General features: G+C 40.3%; 1 protein-coding gene across 1 annotated transcript; it reads left to right on the top strand.

The window, feature by feature from the left end:
• The first annotated feature begins 12,949 nt into the window (after positions 1–12,949).
• Positions 12,950–17,053, top strand: LOC109211936 (protein CUP-SHAPED COTYLEDON 1-like). The gene is made up of 3 exons (XM_019375535.1): positions 12,950–13,475; positions 14,822–15,093; positions 16,101–17,053. The coding sequence occupies exons 1-3, from the start codon at positions 13,301–13,303 to the stop codon at positions 16,635–16,637; spliced, it is 984 nt and encodes a 327-aa protein (XP_019231080.1). The 5' UTR covers positions 12,950–13,300; the 3' UTR covers positions 16,638–17,053.
• Positions 17,054–18,405: the final 1,352 nt, after the last annotated feature.

The raw sequence follows: 18,405 nt of genomic DNA, 5'->3' as shown, positions 1-18,405 counted from the left end.
CTTAAGTTCTGACAATTGGATCCAAGTTGCCTAATGTGGGCTTGATGTCTAAACGTATGCATCGAACCAGTCCGCTCGCTGCTTAATTTTTAATTTTAAAGACAAACCAGTATGTGTAAAGGCATGCTAAACTATATGTTATCTGATTTACGGGGTTTATGTGAGCCTTACCTGTTTGTCTGTTCATTCCCCCTACTTGTTACTTGTTTTTGAATGTCGATTAGAATTTTTGTCCTTTAAACTCCATAAAGGCCCCCATCCCTTTCTTCCCCTTTTAGGATTAGAAGTCCTAATGCCCCGGGACTGATAGCTTGGGACGGGTAATAGCATGCAATAGGCAAACGATACCATTCCGCGCTCCAATACCTTAACGGGGTGGGAAAGGGTAGACATGGAGATGATGATTACACGATAACACTATGCGTACAATTGAGTACCAGTGTTGTGCGAATGATCCATGTAATATATAAACCTAGGACCCCCCCCCCCCCTCTTTATTAGTTTAACAATTTTCTGAATCTTAAAAAGCTGTTGCACTTTCGACTTCTGTTTTTCACATAATTTTCAGATTGTTCGCACTAAGTACTTGAGTTCTTCCTACTTGCACTTTTAACTAAACTGCTCCTTCCCTAAAATTCAGCATTTTTTTAAACCTTTTGTGCTCCTTATTTGTAATAGTTTTCTCGTATTTGCAATGCTTGCTTGTTTACTTGTTTGTTTGCATTCAAAGTCACAATTGTAGCATGGCCGGGAACCACACTAGTGGATCTTGAGGGGTGCCTAACACCTTCCCCTCAAGATAATTTCTAGCCCTTACCCAAACTCTGGTTCTTCATCTCAAATTCTTCCTTAAAGTGTCCTAATGCACTATAATCATTAGGTGGCGACTCTTCAAACTAAAAAACCCAATTCTCGCAAGGGAATAGAGTTGTCCTCCCGAATGTCGTATACCCGATTCCGAACTCCGTTTTGGAAGAAAAATGGGGCGTCGACAGATGCAGATGGGTTAACGAGGGGTCCGGCCCATATGGAGATGACGACGGGTAGGTCCAACCGTCGAATTATGATCCCAGGAGGGTATAACCTGTTACAACACAGCGAGTAGGCCGCAACGGATATGACCCTGTTATGTGCGACTGCTGAGCGTGAAATGCTGACGGGTGTTAGTGACGGGGATCTATCCCGGAGGGTTGCTGGCGCGGCCTTGCAGGTAGCTTTCAATTTTCTTTGTGTGTCGTAAGGATAACTTTGAAGCGTATTGACTTGCCTCTCTTCTTTTTCTTCTCCTTTTTAGACTCTCATTTTGGAGGTGGAGAGGAGGCGGCGGGCGCAAAAGAAGGCAACCACTTTTAACAAGATGGCGAAGAAGTATCAATGGTGCCGTGCCAAGCATCGGGCGCTGGCGGACCTACTTAAGCAGGACCCGAAATTTAGGGTGTTCCGTGAGGGCCTTGAACAGTCGGAGGCCCAACTGAAACGGAGGGTGGCCGAGCTGGAGCAGGTCGATGAGCAGCTGATGACTGCTCTGGCTCGGAACATTGAGCTGGACACTCTTCTTCAGTCGAAGGAAGAAGAATTGGAGGTTAGCCGTGGGGTAGCGGCGGAAGCTGCTGATTTGCGGACCAAGGTCGCTGCTTTGACCGCCGAACTCGATGCCAGGGCGGCTGAGATTGAAGTCCTTAAGCGGACTGCCGCACCAAGGCCTGATGAGGATGCGCATCGTGAGGCGCATGATATGTGGGTATATGCCGAGGCTATATTAGTCGTATTCGAGGAGTACTTGGCTGCGGGTCGAGCCACTGAGGCGGAGGTTCAGGAGCAAAGGCGCGTAGCCCGCGAAACCTGTGGGTACAGTTCTGACTCTCCAGACCGGGCGGGCTATAACTCTGAAGACGTCAACCGTCTAGAATCCGGCTCTTGGATCTATGCAACTTATCAACCCGAGGGCGACGATGAACAAGGTGGCGGTCAGGCGGGGGACGACGGTCGAAGCGGCGAAGCCTCTTAGGACTTGTAGCAATTTTGTTTTGTTGTATTTTGGAATGTAAACGGGACCTTTTGTGAGGAAGTGTACATACATTTTTGAATGATAATGAAAGTCGTACTTTTGCGGTCATTCTTTTCCTTTTGTATCTTTTATTTTCGGTACCTCGTCTCCGCAGAGCGGGTGCTCACTTGTAGGATTTTCAGTATGTTTCTTGAACGTTGTCTGTGTTATCCGCCGATAGGATGCGGCTTCGACGCTAGATAGTGGTGGCTTTAGTTAATAATGGCATCACTTCAATTGTTATTTGAGAGCTTTTCGTCGTAGTCGAACAAGATTGGCGACTGTTGGCGACGATGGCCTTAGCCATAGTACTGTCGATGGCCTTAGCCATGTACGTAACTTCGACTGTCGTCGAATTACTTGTTTGTAGTGGTCGAGCTGGGTCGATTTATTGACGACAATGGCCTTAGCCATAATACTGTCGATGGCCTTAGCCATGTACGTAACTTCGGCTGTCATCGAATTACTTGTTTGTCGTAGTCGAGCTGGGTCGACTTATTGACGACGATGGCCCGAGCCATGATACTGTCGATGGCCTTAGCCATGTACATAACTTCGACTGTCGTCGAATTACTTGCTGGTCGTAGTCGAGCTGGGTCGACTTGTTGACGACAACGGCCTTAGCCATAATACTGTCGATGGCCTTAGCCATGTACGTAACTTCGACTGTCGTCGAATTACTTGTTTGTAGTGGTCGAGCTGGGTCGATTTATTGAGGACAATGGCCTTAGCCATAATACTGTCGATGGCCTTAGCCATGTAGTCGTCGAATTACTTGTTTGTCGTAGTCGAGCTGGGTCGACTTATTAACGACGATGGCCTGAGCCATGATACTGTCGATAGCCTTAGCCATGTACGTAACTTCGACTATCGTCGAATTACTTGCTGGTCGTAGTCGAGCTGGGTCGACTTATTGACGACAACGGCCTTAGCCATAATACTATCGATGGCCTTAGCCATGTACGTAACTTCGACTATCGTCGAATTACTTGCTTGTCGTAGTCGAGCTGGGTCGACTTATTGACGACGATGGCCTGAGCCATAATACTGTCGATGGCCTTAGCCGTTTGCACGTTGGAGATGGCCTTAGCCGTTCATACATTGGAGATGGCCTTAGCCGTTCATACATTGGAGATGGCCTTAGCCGTTCATACATTGGAGATGGCCTTAGCCGTTCATACATTGGAGATGGCCTTATCCGTTCATACATTAGAGATGGCCTTAGCCGTTCATACATTGGAGATCATGCTAGTCCAGTCCCTTTATCATGTCAGTCAGGAGAGCGTATGGAGTGGCTGGTATGATAAACTTGTTCCGCAAATATCTTCAGGTGTCCCCTCTGCCGCCTCATTAAAAACCTCCCCGAGAAAACCCAATTGGGACAAAACTCGGGTAAGGGAAAAAGAGTGCGACTCGGGAGACGCCTTTCAGAAATGGAAATACTTGAGGTGGGCGACGTTCCAATTGTTTTGGAGCATTTTTGCTTCCATTATTTCTAATTGAAATGCTCCTTTACTTGCTGCTGCTGTGATTTTGTAGGGTCCGTCCCAGTTGTTGCCCAGCTTTCCTTCGCTTGGGTCTTTTGATGCCAACGTTTTGGCTTTTAGGACGTAGTCTCCCACTTTGAGTGGTCTTATTTTGGCTCTCTTGTTGTAGTATCTTTCAACTTGTTGTTTCAGAGCCACCATTCTTATGTGGGCCATTTCTCTTCTTTCCTCGGCCTCATCGAGGTCTTGAAGTCTGTTTACGTCGTTCTCTGCTCCGCTGGTATGTGAATACCTCAAGCTTGGTTCGCCGACTTCGACTGGTATGACCGCGTCGGTTCCGTAGACCAGTGAGTACGGTATTTCTCCTGTGGAGGATTTGGGTGTGGTCCGGTGTGCCCACAACACTTCCGGTAGTAGCTCGGGCCAAGCCCTTTGGCTTCCTCGAGTTTCTTCTTCAGTATGTTCAGTATTGTTTTATTGNGGCTTCGGCGGCCCGTGGGGTTCGTTCCGTCCGCGTCCCAAGTTGATTTTCCCCTTTGTCACTGAGTAATTCCCTCAGGTATCCCTGGTTCAGCATCCTGACCACCTCGTGCCGTAGGCCTATGCAGTCTTCGGTTTTGTGTCCCCGTTCCTAATGGAACTCACATAGGACGTTTGATTTCCTCGTGGCAGGGTCTGATTTCATCTTCTGCGGCCACTGCACTTTGGTGCCCAGCTTCTCCAGTGCGTACACTATTTCTGAAGGAGACACACAAAAGTTATGGGCGGATAATAAAAGAGGCGTACCTCTTTCGTTTCGGAGTGGGGCGACGTGTCGCTGTAGCGCGTCTGTATGCCTTGGTGGTGGATGGGAGGATCTGGTGTATGGTTGGTGTCGGTCTTTGTTGGAGCGTGGGAGTTGTTCTCGCCGTCCTTCATTGCGTCGATCCCTCCTTGTTTCTGAGTGTATCGTTGTTAGCCGTTGGGTCGGCCCATTAAGATCATCCTCGTCCGCTCGTACCTCAGCGCAATAGGCGTTGTGGATTTCCTCCCATGTGGTAGGGGGATATTTCATGAGGCGGCTTAGTAGCTTCTTAGTTGCCCTCGAACCATCCCTGTTTAGCCCGTTCTGGAAAGCGGCGACTGCCATACCTTCCGATACGTTTGGTAGACTCATCCTTACCCTATTAAACCTGGCTAAGAAGTCCCTGAGTCCCTCCCCTGCGGTTTGCCTGACGGCGAAGATGTCGTTGACCCTTGCTTCCGCTTTCTTCGCACCTGCATGGGCGGTGACGAACTTATCCGCCATTTCCTCGAACGTTGATATCGCCTTAGCTGGTAGTTGAGAGTACCACGTTAGGGCCCCTCCTGTCAACGTCTCACCAAACTTCTTCAGCAGCACCGATGGTACCTGTTCTTTTGATAGGTCGTTGCCCTTTACAACAGTGACATAGTGGATCAGATGATCCTCGGGATCTGTGGTTCCGTCATATACCCTCAAGTAGGGTGGCATCTTGATGGTTTTTGGGATAGGGTAAGGGGCAGCTTCTTCAGTGTATGGTTGTTCAACGAACCTCCCCACGTCGCGTTTCGGTAGCAACTTGGGAGCGCCGGGGATCTTGTCTACCCTCTCCTGATGTTCTTTCATTTGGTCGCGGAGTGCCTTGTTTTCATTCTCTATTTCTTCCATCTTCATTAGGATGGCTGTTAACGTGCCGTCGTTGGTCTGTGTCTCGATGGGTTTGTTATTTGCTCGTGCAGCTTCAGGTTCACCCACGGCAGCAGTGGTACCTACCGTTGGTATACACTTGACGTTACTTTGCGGTGACTTCTCAACCAAGCCACTTAGAGTGTTTGTTAGCCATTCTTCCAGTAGCTTCTTGACCACCGGGGGTGTTTCCTTAGCCGCAGATGTGGAAGCTCCTTTTTCATGCAAGATCGTCAGATCTTCGGATGGGGAAGATGAGATCTCTGCAGCTGGCGTGATGCTAGGGGTTGCATTCAAAATGCCCTCGTCACCGGCCTCGTTGAGAGGATCAAGGAGATTGGCTGTAACACCCACTATTGCTTTCATTCTGGTGTTGTTTTCAGCCATCTTTTATTTTCGTGTGGTGTAGAGAATGGTAGTTGGTTGCTCTTTAGGTGGATACTATGATTTTGATTCTCGAAATCCCCACAGACGGCGCCAAATTGTTTGGCTCAAAAGATATCGATATACTTTGTGAGCTTAAAAACAATCAAAAGTAGGGAAGGGTAAATCGTAATCAAATATAATAGACCTAGAGATGAAAAATTGTTGTAGATCTGATAGAGTAAAATGATAATATGAACTCCAGAGAAAATATTCGTTAGAGATAGAGATATAGAGAGAGTAAGAGAAAATCAGAGAGTTGTATTATTTCAGCCCCCCCTTTTACAATGTGAAGGTCTCCCTTATATAGTAGGAGACCTCCCTCGAAATAATAAAAAAGATACAAAAATAGGTAATGTTTTCCTAATAAAGACACTGAGCCTTAAACGATGTCGCTTTTGTTCCCACGCCCAAGTCGTACCCTTGCGTTAGTTGACGTATACTCATTGGGCGTACCCATTGGCGTAGAGACGTTGACGGTCGAATTTGACCCTATACACTAGTGTATCAATATTACATGCCAAAAAGTGTCTAATTACTTAAGTTCCTAGGATGTCTGCCCAAAATACATCATTTGCAAACACCGAAGGAACTGCTAGCATGGTAGTTCTTCCCAAAAATATTGATTTTGCTGCTTCCTTTGCTAGTGCATCGACCACTCTATTCTGCTCCCTGTAACTGTGTCTCACCACAACCCTGTCCATCCTTTAGATCAATAACCTGCATTCACATATCATAGGATCATAAGTTATAGTGCTTGTGAGTAACATTCTTATTACCTCTGCCGAGGCTGTAGCTATTTCTAGAGGTACCCATCCATTTTGTTGAGCAATTTGGAGGCCCTTTAGCAAAGCTTTTAATTCTGCCATTGTGTTGGTGGTGTGTGGCATGTTCTCCATATACCCCAGAATCTAGTCCCCATTATGAGTCCTAAATACCCCACCAACTCTCCCAATGTCTGGGTTGCCCTTAGCTGCCCCATCAATGTTGAGTTTATAGTGCCCCTCTTGGGGGCTCCCATTTAACTTTGGTAGGAAAGGGTTTTCTAGTCACACCTTTTTGGGTCAATGTGTAGTACTCAATTGATTTGGCAATGGTGTTGTTAGCAGAGATGGTATCTTTTTTTTAATTTTTTTATTAAAAAGATTATGGTTTCTAGCTAGCCAAATATGCCAGAAGCAGAAAAGGAGGATGTTTTCCCATGAGATAATGTTGTGAAAGGATAGTTTCCTTAGCTTGTTTCAAGTGATTGGCCAAAGCTGGGCTGAAAAGATAGGATTCTATTGCTGGCTTTCAGTAGTTCCTTTGGATATTAGTTCATGCCATAATTGGGTTGCATTGGGCATTCAAAGAAGATGTGGTCACTAGTTTTAGGTGTGGTTGAGCAGAAACAACATGCAGGGTTACAATTGACTACAATTCTGTGCAGGAAAGCTCCAGTAGAGAGCCTATCCTGTGCAAGCAGCCAAATGAAGTTTTTTATTTTGTTATGGACTTTTAACTTCCATTCCAACTGAAGTTACCTTTTTCCTCATTCATTAGAATCTTATTGGTGTTACTAAGGAATGTATAGGCTGATTTGGTGGTAAATGACCCGTTTGGAGTCAGCACCCGAATAAGCCTATCTTCCTTGGCAGAGTTAGTAGGGATGAAAGTTTATTTGATTAGATCAGTAATATCCTCAGGAAGGTTTATGAAGATGGATGAGATATGTTAGTTTTCTGACTGTAGATAGTATCTACTTTGATAGCAATGTCGTTTGGGGTGAGTGAACCCTCTATCATGTCCCTAATGGCTGGGTGATTTGGAATCCAGATATCATTAATGAAGCTCACCCCGTTCCCTTTGTGGACAACCCATCTACTGGACTTGTTACAAGTATCCCAACCTTTGAGGATATATTGCCAGGTTGGTGATTTGGGCTTCTTGGGGGTATGGCTCCAGTTACAATGTTTAGAGATAAGTACTCTAGCCCACAGACTGAAGGTGTTATGGTAAATCCTCCAGGTCAGCCTCGCATGGGAGACTTTATTCTTGCATTCAACTTTCTATAATCCTAGACCACCATGAGATTTCTGCCTAGTGACTTTGTCCAAGCTAATCAGGTGTATTTTCTCCTTATTCGGAGTAGTACCCAGATAAAATTTCTTTGAATTCTATCAATTTGGTTTGTAGTCTTGGTGGGCAATTTGATATATTTCATTACATGGATTGGGATGCTGCTAAGAGAGGCTTTGACCAAAATGATTCTTCCAGTCATATTTAGGCAATTTATTTTCCAACCAGCTAGTTTGGATTGCATATCTGTCTAGTATGAACTGGAAGTCACTATTGGAGTGTCTCTTATGGAACATTGGGAACCCAGGGTACCTACCAAAAGATATAGTAGCTTGAATGGAGAGGGTATTTGTAAGGTTCTCCATTGTGTTAGGCTTTATGTTAGAGGAGAAGAGAACCCTAGACTTAGTAAGATTGATTTTTTGACCAAAGGCTTCATTGAAAGACTGCAGGATAGAGTAGGTTGTGTTGCAGTTTCTAATGTTTGCCTTTACAAACAGAGTAAGGTCATCAGCACAGAAGAGGTGGGATATCTTTGGATCAGATCTACTCATACTGATTGGAAGCCATTGCTTATCCTGAACAACCCTATCAATGAGCCTAGAGAGACTCTCCATGCACATAATGAACATGTAGGGGGAGATGGAGTCCCCTTGCCTAATTCCCCTAGAAAGCTTGAAGGTGTCATTCTTGCCACCATTAACTAGGATGAAGATGTTTGATGGGCTAATGTAGGATAGGATTAACTTAGTTAACCCATGTGGGAAGTTGAAGGCATGTAGTGTGTCTCTAATTAAAGACCACTCCAGTCTGTCAAAGGCTTTTTCTAAGTCAATTTTGAGGATCATGTGAGCTTGATTTCCTTTTATTTTCCCAAAGTGGGTGATGTATTCTTGGAAAGTGATGGCATTGTCTGAGGCCCTTCTGTTGGATAAGAAACTTGCCTAGCTAGGGTCGATTATGGCAGGGAGGAGAGGCTTGATTCTGTTGACAATGACTTTTGTGATGGCTTTGTAGATTACAAAGCCCTATTGGTATGAAGTTTTTGAGCATGGTAGCTTGGGGACATTTGGGAATGAAACAAAGCAGAGTTTGGTTCGTGGTTTCATCCATAGAGTGTGTACCAAAACAGGACTTGCAAAAGTGTATCACTGACTTCCCCACAATGCTCCAGTATCTTAGATAAAAGAAAGGATGAAGCCCATCAGGATTAGGAGCCTTAAAAGGTTTAAAGGAGAAAATAGCCAGTTTGATTTCACTATTCTCAAGGGGCCTATCCAAGCTATCTCTTTGGCAGTTTGAGAGAGTGTGGGTCATGTCCAGATGACTAGTAGTGAGAATGGGGGCTTGTGTGTGGGAGGAAGTGTAAAGGCTCCTAAAGAAATGCATTATGGAGATCTTAATGTCTCCTTGGTCATAGAGCCAGTTCCCACTATCATCTTCAGGGACATGATCTTGTTCCTCCTTCTCCTATTGAGGGTGGAGGTGTGGAAAAAATATGGTGTTGGCATCACCTTCAGTTAGGCAACTGACTCTTGACTTGAGTTTCCAGAAGTCTTCCTCATTCTTGAGGATGGAGTCCAGTTCTCTAGTCAGGCTACTTTCCAGATTCAGCAAAAAGTTGCTAAACTGGTAGTCGGGAGATTTTTGGATTCCAGCAATCCTGGCCAGGATCCTTTTCTTTTTGTGGAAGATATTACCAAAGGTATGCCTGTTTCTCTGGGTCACTAGGTTTTTGAAAGTGTTGGTTGATTGGATTAAGGAGGAGTTTGGGATGAAGGCCTCATTGATGATACTAGGAAAGGAAGGGTGGCTAGTCCACATTGATTCAAACATAAAGTGTCCATGAAGTATGGTGAGTTTTCTCCATTAGAGTACTCCGCTAGGAGAGGAGTAGGGGCACGTGGGCAGGGATAATTATTTGGGCTAGGGGGATCCGATTAGATATGGACCCTATTGGGTGATTGGTTTGAGGCGTGGTGGCCCAAAACCGCATCACTAGCCGAGCGTAGGTCTGAGATTGGGCTAATGATGAGGGCCTTTTGTGAGGCAACTTGAGCAGGCCCAGCTAATTTATCCGTATCAGCTCCATCAGGCGCCGTCCCCGCCTTTCTTTTGGAAGTGTACTTGGGCTGAGGCTTTGTGGGTTGGGCTACTGTTTCTCCCAAACGCACACTCAAGTATACGTGATGTATATAGGATTATAAGTCCAGATATCGTACCCACAAGGACTTGTGATTAACTATTTACTAAATTAAACTAAGACAGTTAATCTATTCAAGCGATTTTCTAAAGTGTGAATACTTAACTAAAACTAATCTAGAGTAGTAAACTAAGAGATTAAAGGAAACAAGTTGGCGAAATTAGACACGAATTCACTGGGAGCCGATATTCTAGAGCTCTGGGTTAGCTAACAATCCCGTGGAGTCTTCTATTTAAATTGTCTAATTAATTTATCCGAATTATTTATTGACATGGTTAATATTACTTGTAGTATTCGTCCGAAGTACTACTCGATTAGGTATATTCTTATCCTAATCGCAAATCTGTTCCAAATACTTAGGTTCAAGATCTTGCTCTACTCAATCCTATATGCAATCTAGAATTCCCTCTCCGAGTTCAATCCTAGGTTCGTAGATAGTACTCAATTAGTGATCAAGCAATCAAATAATTAAGCGCAAGACTGAATAAATAAACCAATATGATAAAATAATAAGAAAAATTTAAGCTTCAAACTACAACGTTCATGTAGCACTCCACAACTCTAGAACTAATAACCTATGAAATTAAAAGAAGAGAAGAGAAGAAAAACTAGTTAGAAGCCTCCTCCAAGCATGTTGTGTGTTTTTCCACGTGAATTCTCCTTCAAAGTATGTTAGATATCCTTTAAATTAGGTTTAGGACCTCTTTAATATGAGTTGGGACCGTGTAGGGCCGAAATAACCTTGTCCCAGAAGAAATAGGAAAAATCCCGCAGTCAGGGTGTGCTGGCCCTGTCGCAGAAACCAGAAATATTTTCATGTTCAATTCCTTCTTTGCTTTCAATTGCATTGCCCTTCCCTTTTGTCGTACACTGGGGGGACAAACACCAAAGGGTGTCCCCCACTTTGTCTCCTTATTTTATTCTTTTATTTTAATTTTTTTTTCTTCCGTGTTTTATTCAATTTTGCTCCAAATCTCTTCATATTCACACCGCTTTATTCCTACACAGTTAAAATATAATACTAAATAGAAATTAATATAATTAATACTCGAAAGATGATTAAATGTACTAAAATATGAGGCAACAACGGTTAAATATATGCATTTGTGGCCGAACATCAGCTACTTGGGAGTGGGGGGTGGGAGTGTGTTTATACGTTGGGCCACTGGGCCTGTTGTAATTATTTGTTTTGCGCACTATTTGATTTTGAATTGTATTGAAAGGTTTTGGTTTCCAGAAAGTTACCAAAATTTGCATCGAACATCTTTACCTGGATCTTTTGTGCATGATGTTGTTCATTTTTTTTTCTTGCTCTACTATTCCTTCCCTTCGTAGGTTGGTGGCTGGATTTCTTTCGTCTAGGGAAGGTTACTATTTTCCATCGATCATCCTCATCCTTTTTGGTGTTCATTTATGAACTTTCAGGGACTTTTTGTGATGGTATTGGTGCAGCTTTTTTGAATTTATAATTTTTTATCGTGTGGCAAATCCTTCCACACGTTGTACACAAAGTCCCTTCACCTTCATACATCACTGATTATGTGTGATCACCTATGATGACTGTTGTTTCCACTGGGGGTTTAAGTGGGACTTGGATACAAATGCGTGCATACCTTCCTCTTAGTGTGGAGGATGTGCATGAGTCAATTTTTAGTAATTTGCCAAGCTTTCTCCCAACTTTTTCTAGTATTTCTTTATCGTAGAATTGTGTTGGTAGTTGTGGTAGAAGAATCCAAATGGCCGTGGAAGAAAATGTAGCTTCTTGTGGGATGAATTTTGGTTTCCAGTTGCGCACTGATAGGAAGTTACCAGAAATGAGCCATGGCCTAGATGTAATGCCTTAGCCATATATTCCTCTAGACCGAATTTGACAATGAAGAAATCCCATCCTAGGTCAATCAAGATTAACTGTTCGGATGGTTTCCATAGGTCAATCAGTTTAGATCGAAGATAATGGTGAGGCATTCTACGACCAAAGACCTTTATGATTACTGAAAAACGCCATGGTTGGTATAGACGTTTCTTGTCTCCCTGTGAGAAGGCAATTGAGCCTTCAATACCTTTTCCTTTATCATCTTTGATGAACGGGGAAGGTTCCTTATCGTAATACTCTATTTGACTTACCGCCTTCTTGTCGAGTAACATTTCCTTGTAGGATTGTGTGAGGTGCTTCTTCCACATCCACTAGGTTATTTTTTGTCCGGTGGGATAATTGGTGGTGTAGTGATTGTGTCCATGTAGGTATTCTAAAGGGAGGGGGGACTTTAGCTTTTTTTGATTACACTTATGGTTAATATTTCAATGACTATTAATTATTATAAAATTCTAAATTTGCTAATAGCAGAATTTTAACAGCAAAATATACTCATGAAAAATATATTCACGCTAATATTTTCTTAGACTAGTGCTTTCCAGTGTTTTATCCCATGGGTATAGTTATATACTTATATTTTAGTACTTTGTGATAAAATTCTCGATAAAAAAGAAGTTAGAGCAATTTTCCTTTTTAACAAAGTTTAAATTTTGTATACTAATAATGTATAATACTTTTACATTACCGGAATAAATAATTATCTGGTACAGTATCACTATTTATAACATACATGATACGATAACTTTTAAAAGAAAATCTGCTATGCCAAGTTAATTAAAGTACATAAATAGAGTAAAATCATTTATACCATCAGTCTCTATAAATTAGACTTTTTCTAGCGAAGTAGTGTTAAAATTAGAGTCAGATCAAGGATTTAAACTCTATAAGTTCAACTTAATTTTAAGGTTCTTAACATTGAAACCATTATATTTTAGTTACGAGTTCTTAATTTAAAGTTACTAGTTCATATCTATTACTGTTATAACTTTAGTAAATTTTTACACATATTTGTGCTCCATGTCAAAACTATTGGATTCAAATAAACCCGTTACCGTAACGTTGGATCCACCACCGTGTACCTCAAGATCCATAGTTGGTGAGAGCTTCTCAGACACACTCTTCCATTTCTTCTTTAAATTCTGAAGCAAGAAACACTTCTTCTCTTGTCTCTCATACCCTCAAGCCCTAAACTTCTAGCAAACCTTTTAGCAATAAAGTTATACAAAACCCTAAATTCCATTTCCTCTACATGCAACCAATCAAGAAAATATATATATATTTCTTGCAACACATAGCAAACAACAAACTTTATTAGCTAGCTAGGTTTTCCTCTTTTTTGGTGCAACTTTTCACATATTGTTTTTCGTGTACCAACTTTTTCTAAACAATTTTCTTATTTGGTTTTCTTACTAGTTTATTAGTATATAAAAAAATTGAGTTCTAGGGTTTCTGTTAAAGTTTTAGAATTCTAGGTTTTGCATCAATTATAAGTAACTTATTAAAGGACCAAAAAATTAAAGAAATGGAATTAGAAGTGAATAAAGAAGAGAGTAGTCTACCACCAGGATTCAGATTTCATCCAACAGATGAAGAACTTATAACATATTATCTTGTGAACAAGATTTCTGATGCTAGTTTTACTGGAAGGGCTATTGCTGATGTTGATCTTAACAAATCTGAGCCATGGGATCTTCCAGGTAATATATATGCTAAACCTTAGTCCTTATAATTTAGTTTCTTGTATTTTTTTTTGTGTGCATTTAGCAATGAAATAGGCCTAGCTAGTCCATGTCTGGGTGCATGTACATGGTCCGAACTGATTCAGTTGAATCCCTTTGGACAAAAAATTATACTGTATATATAGCTAGGTAAAAATAAATTGTTGATGATCTCCTGATGTAGAGGGATCGATCGGACTTCTAGTGTACGTACGTAGTGTTAAAGATGGTTCAAAATTTTTCTTTGATCGTAGGTTGATTATTCGTAAGTGTGACACTCTAATATTTATTTTTTGAATCCCCATGTTAGAATTCATGGCTTCAAAACTACTAAAAACAACTCTTTTTCAATAAAAAAAGATCGATCAAATAAAATCAGTTTTGAACGATTACCGATCAAAAATCGACCAAATTGGATGATCACTCCTAGAAAAATATGTCATGTCTATGAGAAATTTCCAGAGAAGTGATGGGCATAAAAGAACAAGTTTAGATCTTTCCCTCCACTTAATAGTTTTTGTTTTTACTTTCATTTTGGATAATAAAAGGGTTTCAAGTTACTCTTTTGTTGTGGTCTATTTGATTAATCTTTTCCACAAGTAAATCCCCAAGTATACAATCAAAAATTTTAAAACATATTTCCTTGACAAAATCTATAGGAAAATCTTCCCGTAAACTTGTTTGGGGTTTTTTCGAGGGGTTATTTGTTATGGATTTATGTGTAGTTTTAATTTAATGTTTTATAACAATAAAAAGAATTAAAAAGTTTTCTTCTTCAAACCCAAACGTTTAGTGAACACCAAATTAAGCTATTATCATTAGTCTTGTACTACCGATTGAGCTTTCTTAATAAGTTATCAACAAATTAACTCTCACGTTTCTCGTCGAAAATTATGATGCAACTTAATTAATATCTATCATAAAAGTGTTATTAAACTATCAGGTCGTCTAAAAGGTAACAACATGTAAATTGTCCATAACAAATGAGATTAGTAACCTAAAAATTTTTTGACTAAACTTTGAGCTATTTCAATTTAGATGCCACATTTAATTTGCTTATCAAGAGTTTTGACTAAACTTTGAGCTAAATTGGGTTAGTTCAACTCAGTATTTTAAAATTAAAATTTAGATATTCAAAAACGATATAGAAAGTACTGTAAGTTGTACTTTTCCCCCACGTCAATATGATAAAAAAAAAATACTATTTTAAAATATTGGTCAAACTTCACAAAGTTTAACTCTCGATAAGTGAAATATATCATCTAAATTGAAACGAAGGGAGTATAGTTAAATGCAATATTTTTAACTCCATTATTTTCATGCAGGTAAGGCAAAAATGGGAGGAAAAGAATGGTATTTCTTCAGCCTTCGTGATAGGAAATACCCAACTGGAGTTAGAACAAATAGAGCTACAAATACTGGATATTGGAAAACTACTGGCAAAGACAAAGAGATATTCAATAGTAAAACTTCAGAATTGGTTGGTATGAAAAAAACATTGGTTTTTTATAAAGGAAGAGCTCCAAGAGGAGAGAAATCAAATTGGGTAATGCATGAATATAGAATTCGATCCAAATCCTCTTATAGAACAAACAAGGTATGACATGGTTATATTTTCCCTCCTTATATTAAGTTTATACACTAACAACGTAAAAAATTTATTTCATAATGCTAATTAGTGTGTATGGACCAACAGTCGGATCGGTTACGAATTATCTCCTAGCATGATTTTCCTTTTACTTCGGGTGGATCAAACTAAATGAAAGAAAGGTCGAATAACTTCTTTCTATTAAATAGACTAAGAATCCGAAATTACTGAAATTTGAATCAAAACTTGAATATGAAAACAAGTGGACACGCCCGCAATAATTTAAGTTTATTTGATTTATATCCTTTTTTCAATTACATCTATTAATTAATTTTGTCATGGTAAAGTTTTCATGTGTTATCCTCTTGAATATTTAAAATTTAATTTGAACTCTTAGTTTATTGCAATAATTTTCTTGTGGACTTGGAATCCCTTGCGATAAAAAATAATCAACTAAGTCAATTTAAGTTGTTACCGAAGTTTTATTCATTGAAAGTTCTTTAATATGTTTAGCTACAGAGAGATATTAAACAAATTTTATTTTGAAAAAAAATATTAGATCACCAAACGACATATAGAAAGCTTTTCCAAATATATACATTTTGGAAGTCTACAATAAATATTTAATAAAAGAACGTACTTTTACAAAATATGTCAATAACAAACCTTTTACACTGCTATATTTTTCAGACAACTAATTCCACTTATTATGAACATCTATGATCTATCTATTGTTATCTTTTCTATGATCTGATCGTATAAAAATCTTTTTACATCGGAAAAATAGATTACTTTTCCAAATATATACATTTTGGAAAGTCTAAAATAAATATTCAACAAAAGAACTTACATTTAGAAAACATTTCAATAAGAAACCTTTTACACTATTATTTTGACTTGTTATATAGCTAGTTACCTGTTTTATGTTTCAGTGAATTATTTCCATTATTATAGACCGATACATATTATTATCTTTTTGATGACCTGATCGTATAAATATTTTTTTACACTGTCAGCAAGACGAATGGGTGGTTTGCCGAATTTTCCAGAAGAGTGCAGGATTGAAGAAGTACCCTACTAACCATTCAAGGACAGTAATTAATCCCTACTCTCTAGAGATCAATCAAAATGCAATGTCCTCACAAATAATGATGCAGCCTGCTGATCATGGCTTTCAATTTGCAATGGGAAGAAATTACATAAACCATGCATCTAATTATATCAACAATTTCCCAATACAACAACCTCAAATGAACTACAATATAAGAGGTAGTAGTAGTGGTGGCGGTGGTGATGGTGGAGGAGATAATTTTTTTACTATTTCAGGCTTAAACTTGAACCTTGGTGGTGGTGCCGCCGCCTCGTCTCTGCCGGTTTTAAGGCCAATGCCGCCGCCGCCGCCACCACCACCACAAGTTATGAATATTCAACAAGAAGTGATGACTACTTCTATGTTGGATAATTGTGCAATTACAAGTGAGGCAGGTTATGGGGCAGAAATGAATAGTGCACATTATTGTGCTGATTTGGACAACTATTGGGCTACTTATTGATCAATAAGGAAGAGGAGTTGCCAAATTGTAATGTGTTAAATTATGTAGTTTAGTATTTGTGTTAGAAACTACTTTTCTTTTTAAAACTTAATTAGGGCAAAAAGTTATTACTATATATGTTTATTGAGGAGTGTTAGTACACATATGGCAAAGCCATTTTGCAAGAGGCTGAGTGAATGATTTCAATTTGTAGCTTTCTTGCATAACCTTTGTATTGTAAGAATTGAAATTAGTAGTTCTTGGCCTATATTCGCACTTAAACATAATATGTTTGTGTGGAGAGCTACTGAAAGGGTGTATGGCACGACAAAGTTTAGCGACTATGCCATTCTTGGCGATGGTGATCGCCGACAAGATGATGATCAAGGCCACTTGTCAAATATATAGTTTCAGTGTACTATAACTATATCTAAAGAAAAATCTCCCTTTTGAAATATTATTTATTATAATTCATGTCTTGGAGTTTGCCAAATCATTTTGGAGCGACGAAGTTACTAGGAATTCTCTCTAGTATCTGCTAAGATGCTCCAGTCTTTGCTTGACGCTAATATGTGACTGTCACGATCCGGATTTCCCACCCTCGGGAGTCGTGATGGCGCCTACTCGTAGAAGCTAGGCACGCCAAATTTAGTTCTTTTCCTTTAATAAATAATCCTTCGACAATAATATTTAAACAATGAAAATCAACAATAATAAGCGGAAGTCTTAAATTTAAATAGCTAAGCAAGATACTGAATTCCAACATAATCTCTACCCCGGATCTGGAGTCACATACTCACGAACATCTAAGGAATACTAAATACAAGGTCTGAAAGAAACATAAATCTGTTTATCCCGAATACAAAGAGATGACAGTCTAATGTAGGGATAGAAGGGAGACGCCGGGCCTGCGGACGCCTGCAAGGCTACCTCGGGTCTCTCCGGACCGGAAGTATGCTCCCGAACTAAAGCTGCTGCTGTTGCTCGAAACCTGGACCTGTGCAAAAATGCACAGAGTGTAGCATCAGCACAACCGACCCCATGTGCTGGTAAGTGTCTAGCCTAACCCCGGTGAAGTAGTGACGAGGCTAGACTGGACACCATATAAACCTGTGCAGATATGTATACGAATACAACAGAAAATAGCAAGAACATAACAATTAAGCTGGGGAGGGGAGCATGCTTCAGGGGTAACAGTTAGAAACAAATATCAGGAATAATGGTACGTACATCTACGGTTTAACTTCTAGCAATAATGAAAAGACAAGACAACTTTCATATCCAAATTATCTTGTTGCAGGCGCGCAACCCGAACCCAGTTCTCAACATCTCGTGGTAGGCGTACCACCCGCTCCCATTTCAATATCACTTGTGGTAGGCGTACCACCCGCTCCCTTTTCAATATCACTTGTGGTAGGCGTACCACCCGCTCCCTTTTATTTTAACACAATGCACAATACAATCCCGGCAAGGGAACAATCAAAGTAATACTCTTCCCGGCAAGGGAACAATAACAACAAGTCAAACATCCCGACAAGGGAGAGTCAGCTATAACCAATCCTATTCAATTTCTTCCCGGCACAACTAATATCAATATTTAATCACAACGTTCATAGGAGCAAACAAGAGCACACAATTATCAAGTTAAGACTCACGGTCATGCTTGACACCGACGCATGGATACTCGTCACCATGCCCATATGTTGTATTCAACACAAACAAGTAGCAAATATGACTCAACTCCTAATCCCTCAAGCTAGGGTTAAACCAAACACTTACCTCAACTTTC

The sequence above is a fragment of the Nicotiana attenuata genome, unplaced genomic scaffold, assembly GCF_001879085.1.
Source record: "Nicotiana attenuata strain UT unplaced genomic scaffold, NIATTr2, whole genome shotgun sequence".
In the NCBI taxonomy this organism is placed as follows: domain Eukaryota; kingdom Viridiplantae; phylum Streptophyta; class Magnoliopsida; order Solanales; family Solanaceae; genus Nicotiana; species Nicotiana attenuata.
The sequence above is the reverse complement of the archived record's forward strand: the minus strand, read 5'-3'. Positions and strand labels throughout refer to the sequence as shown.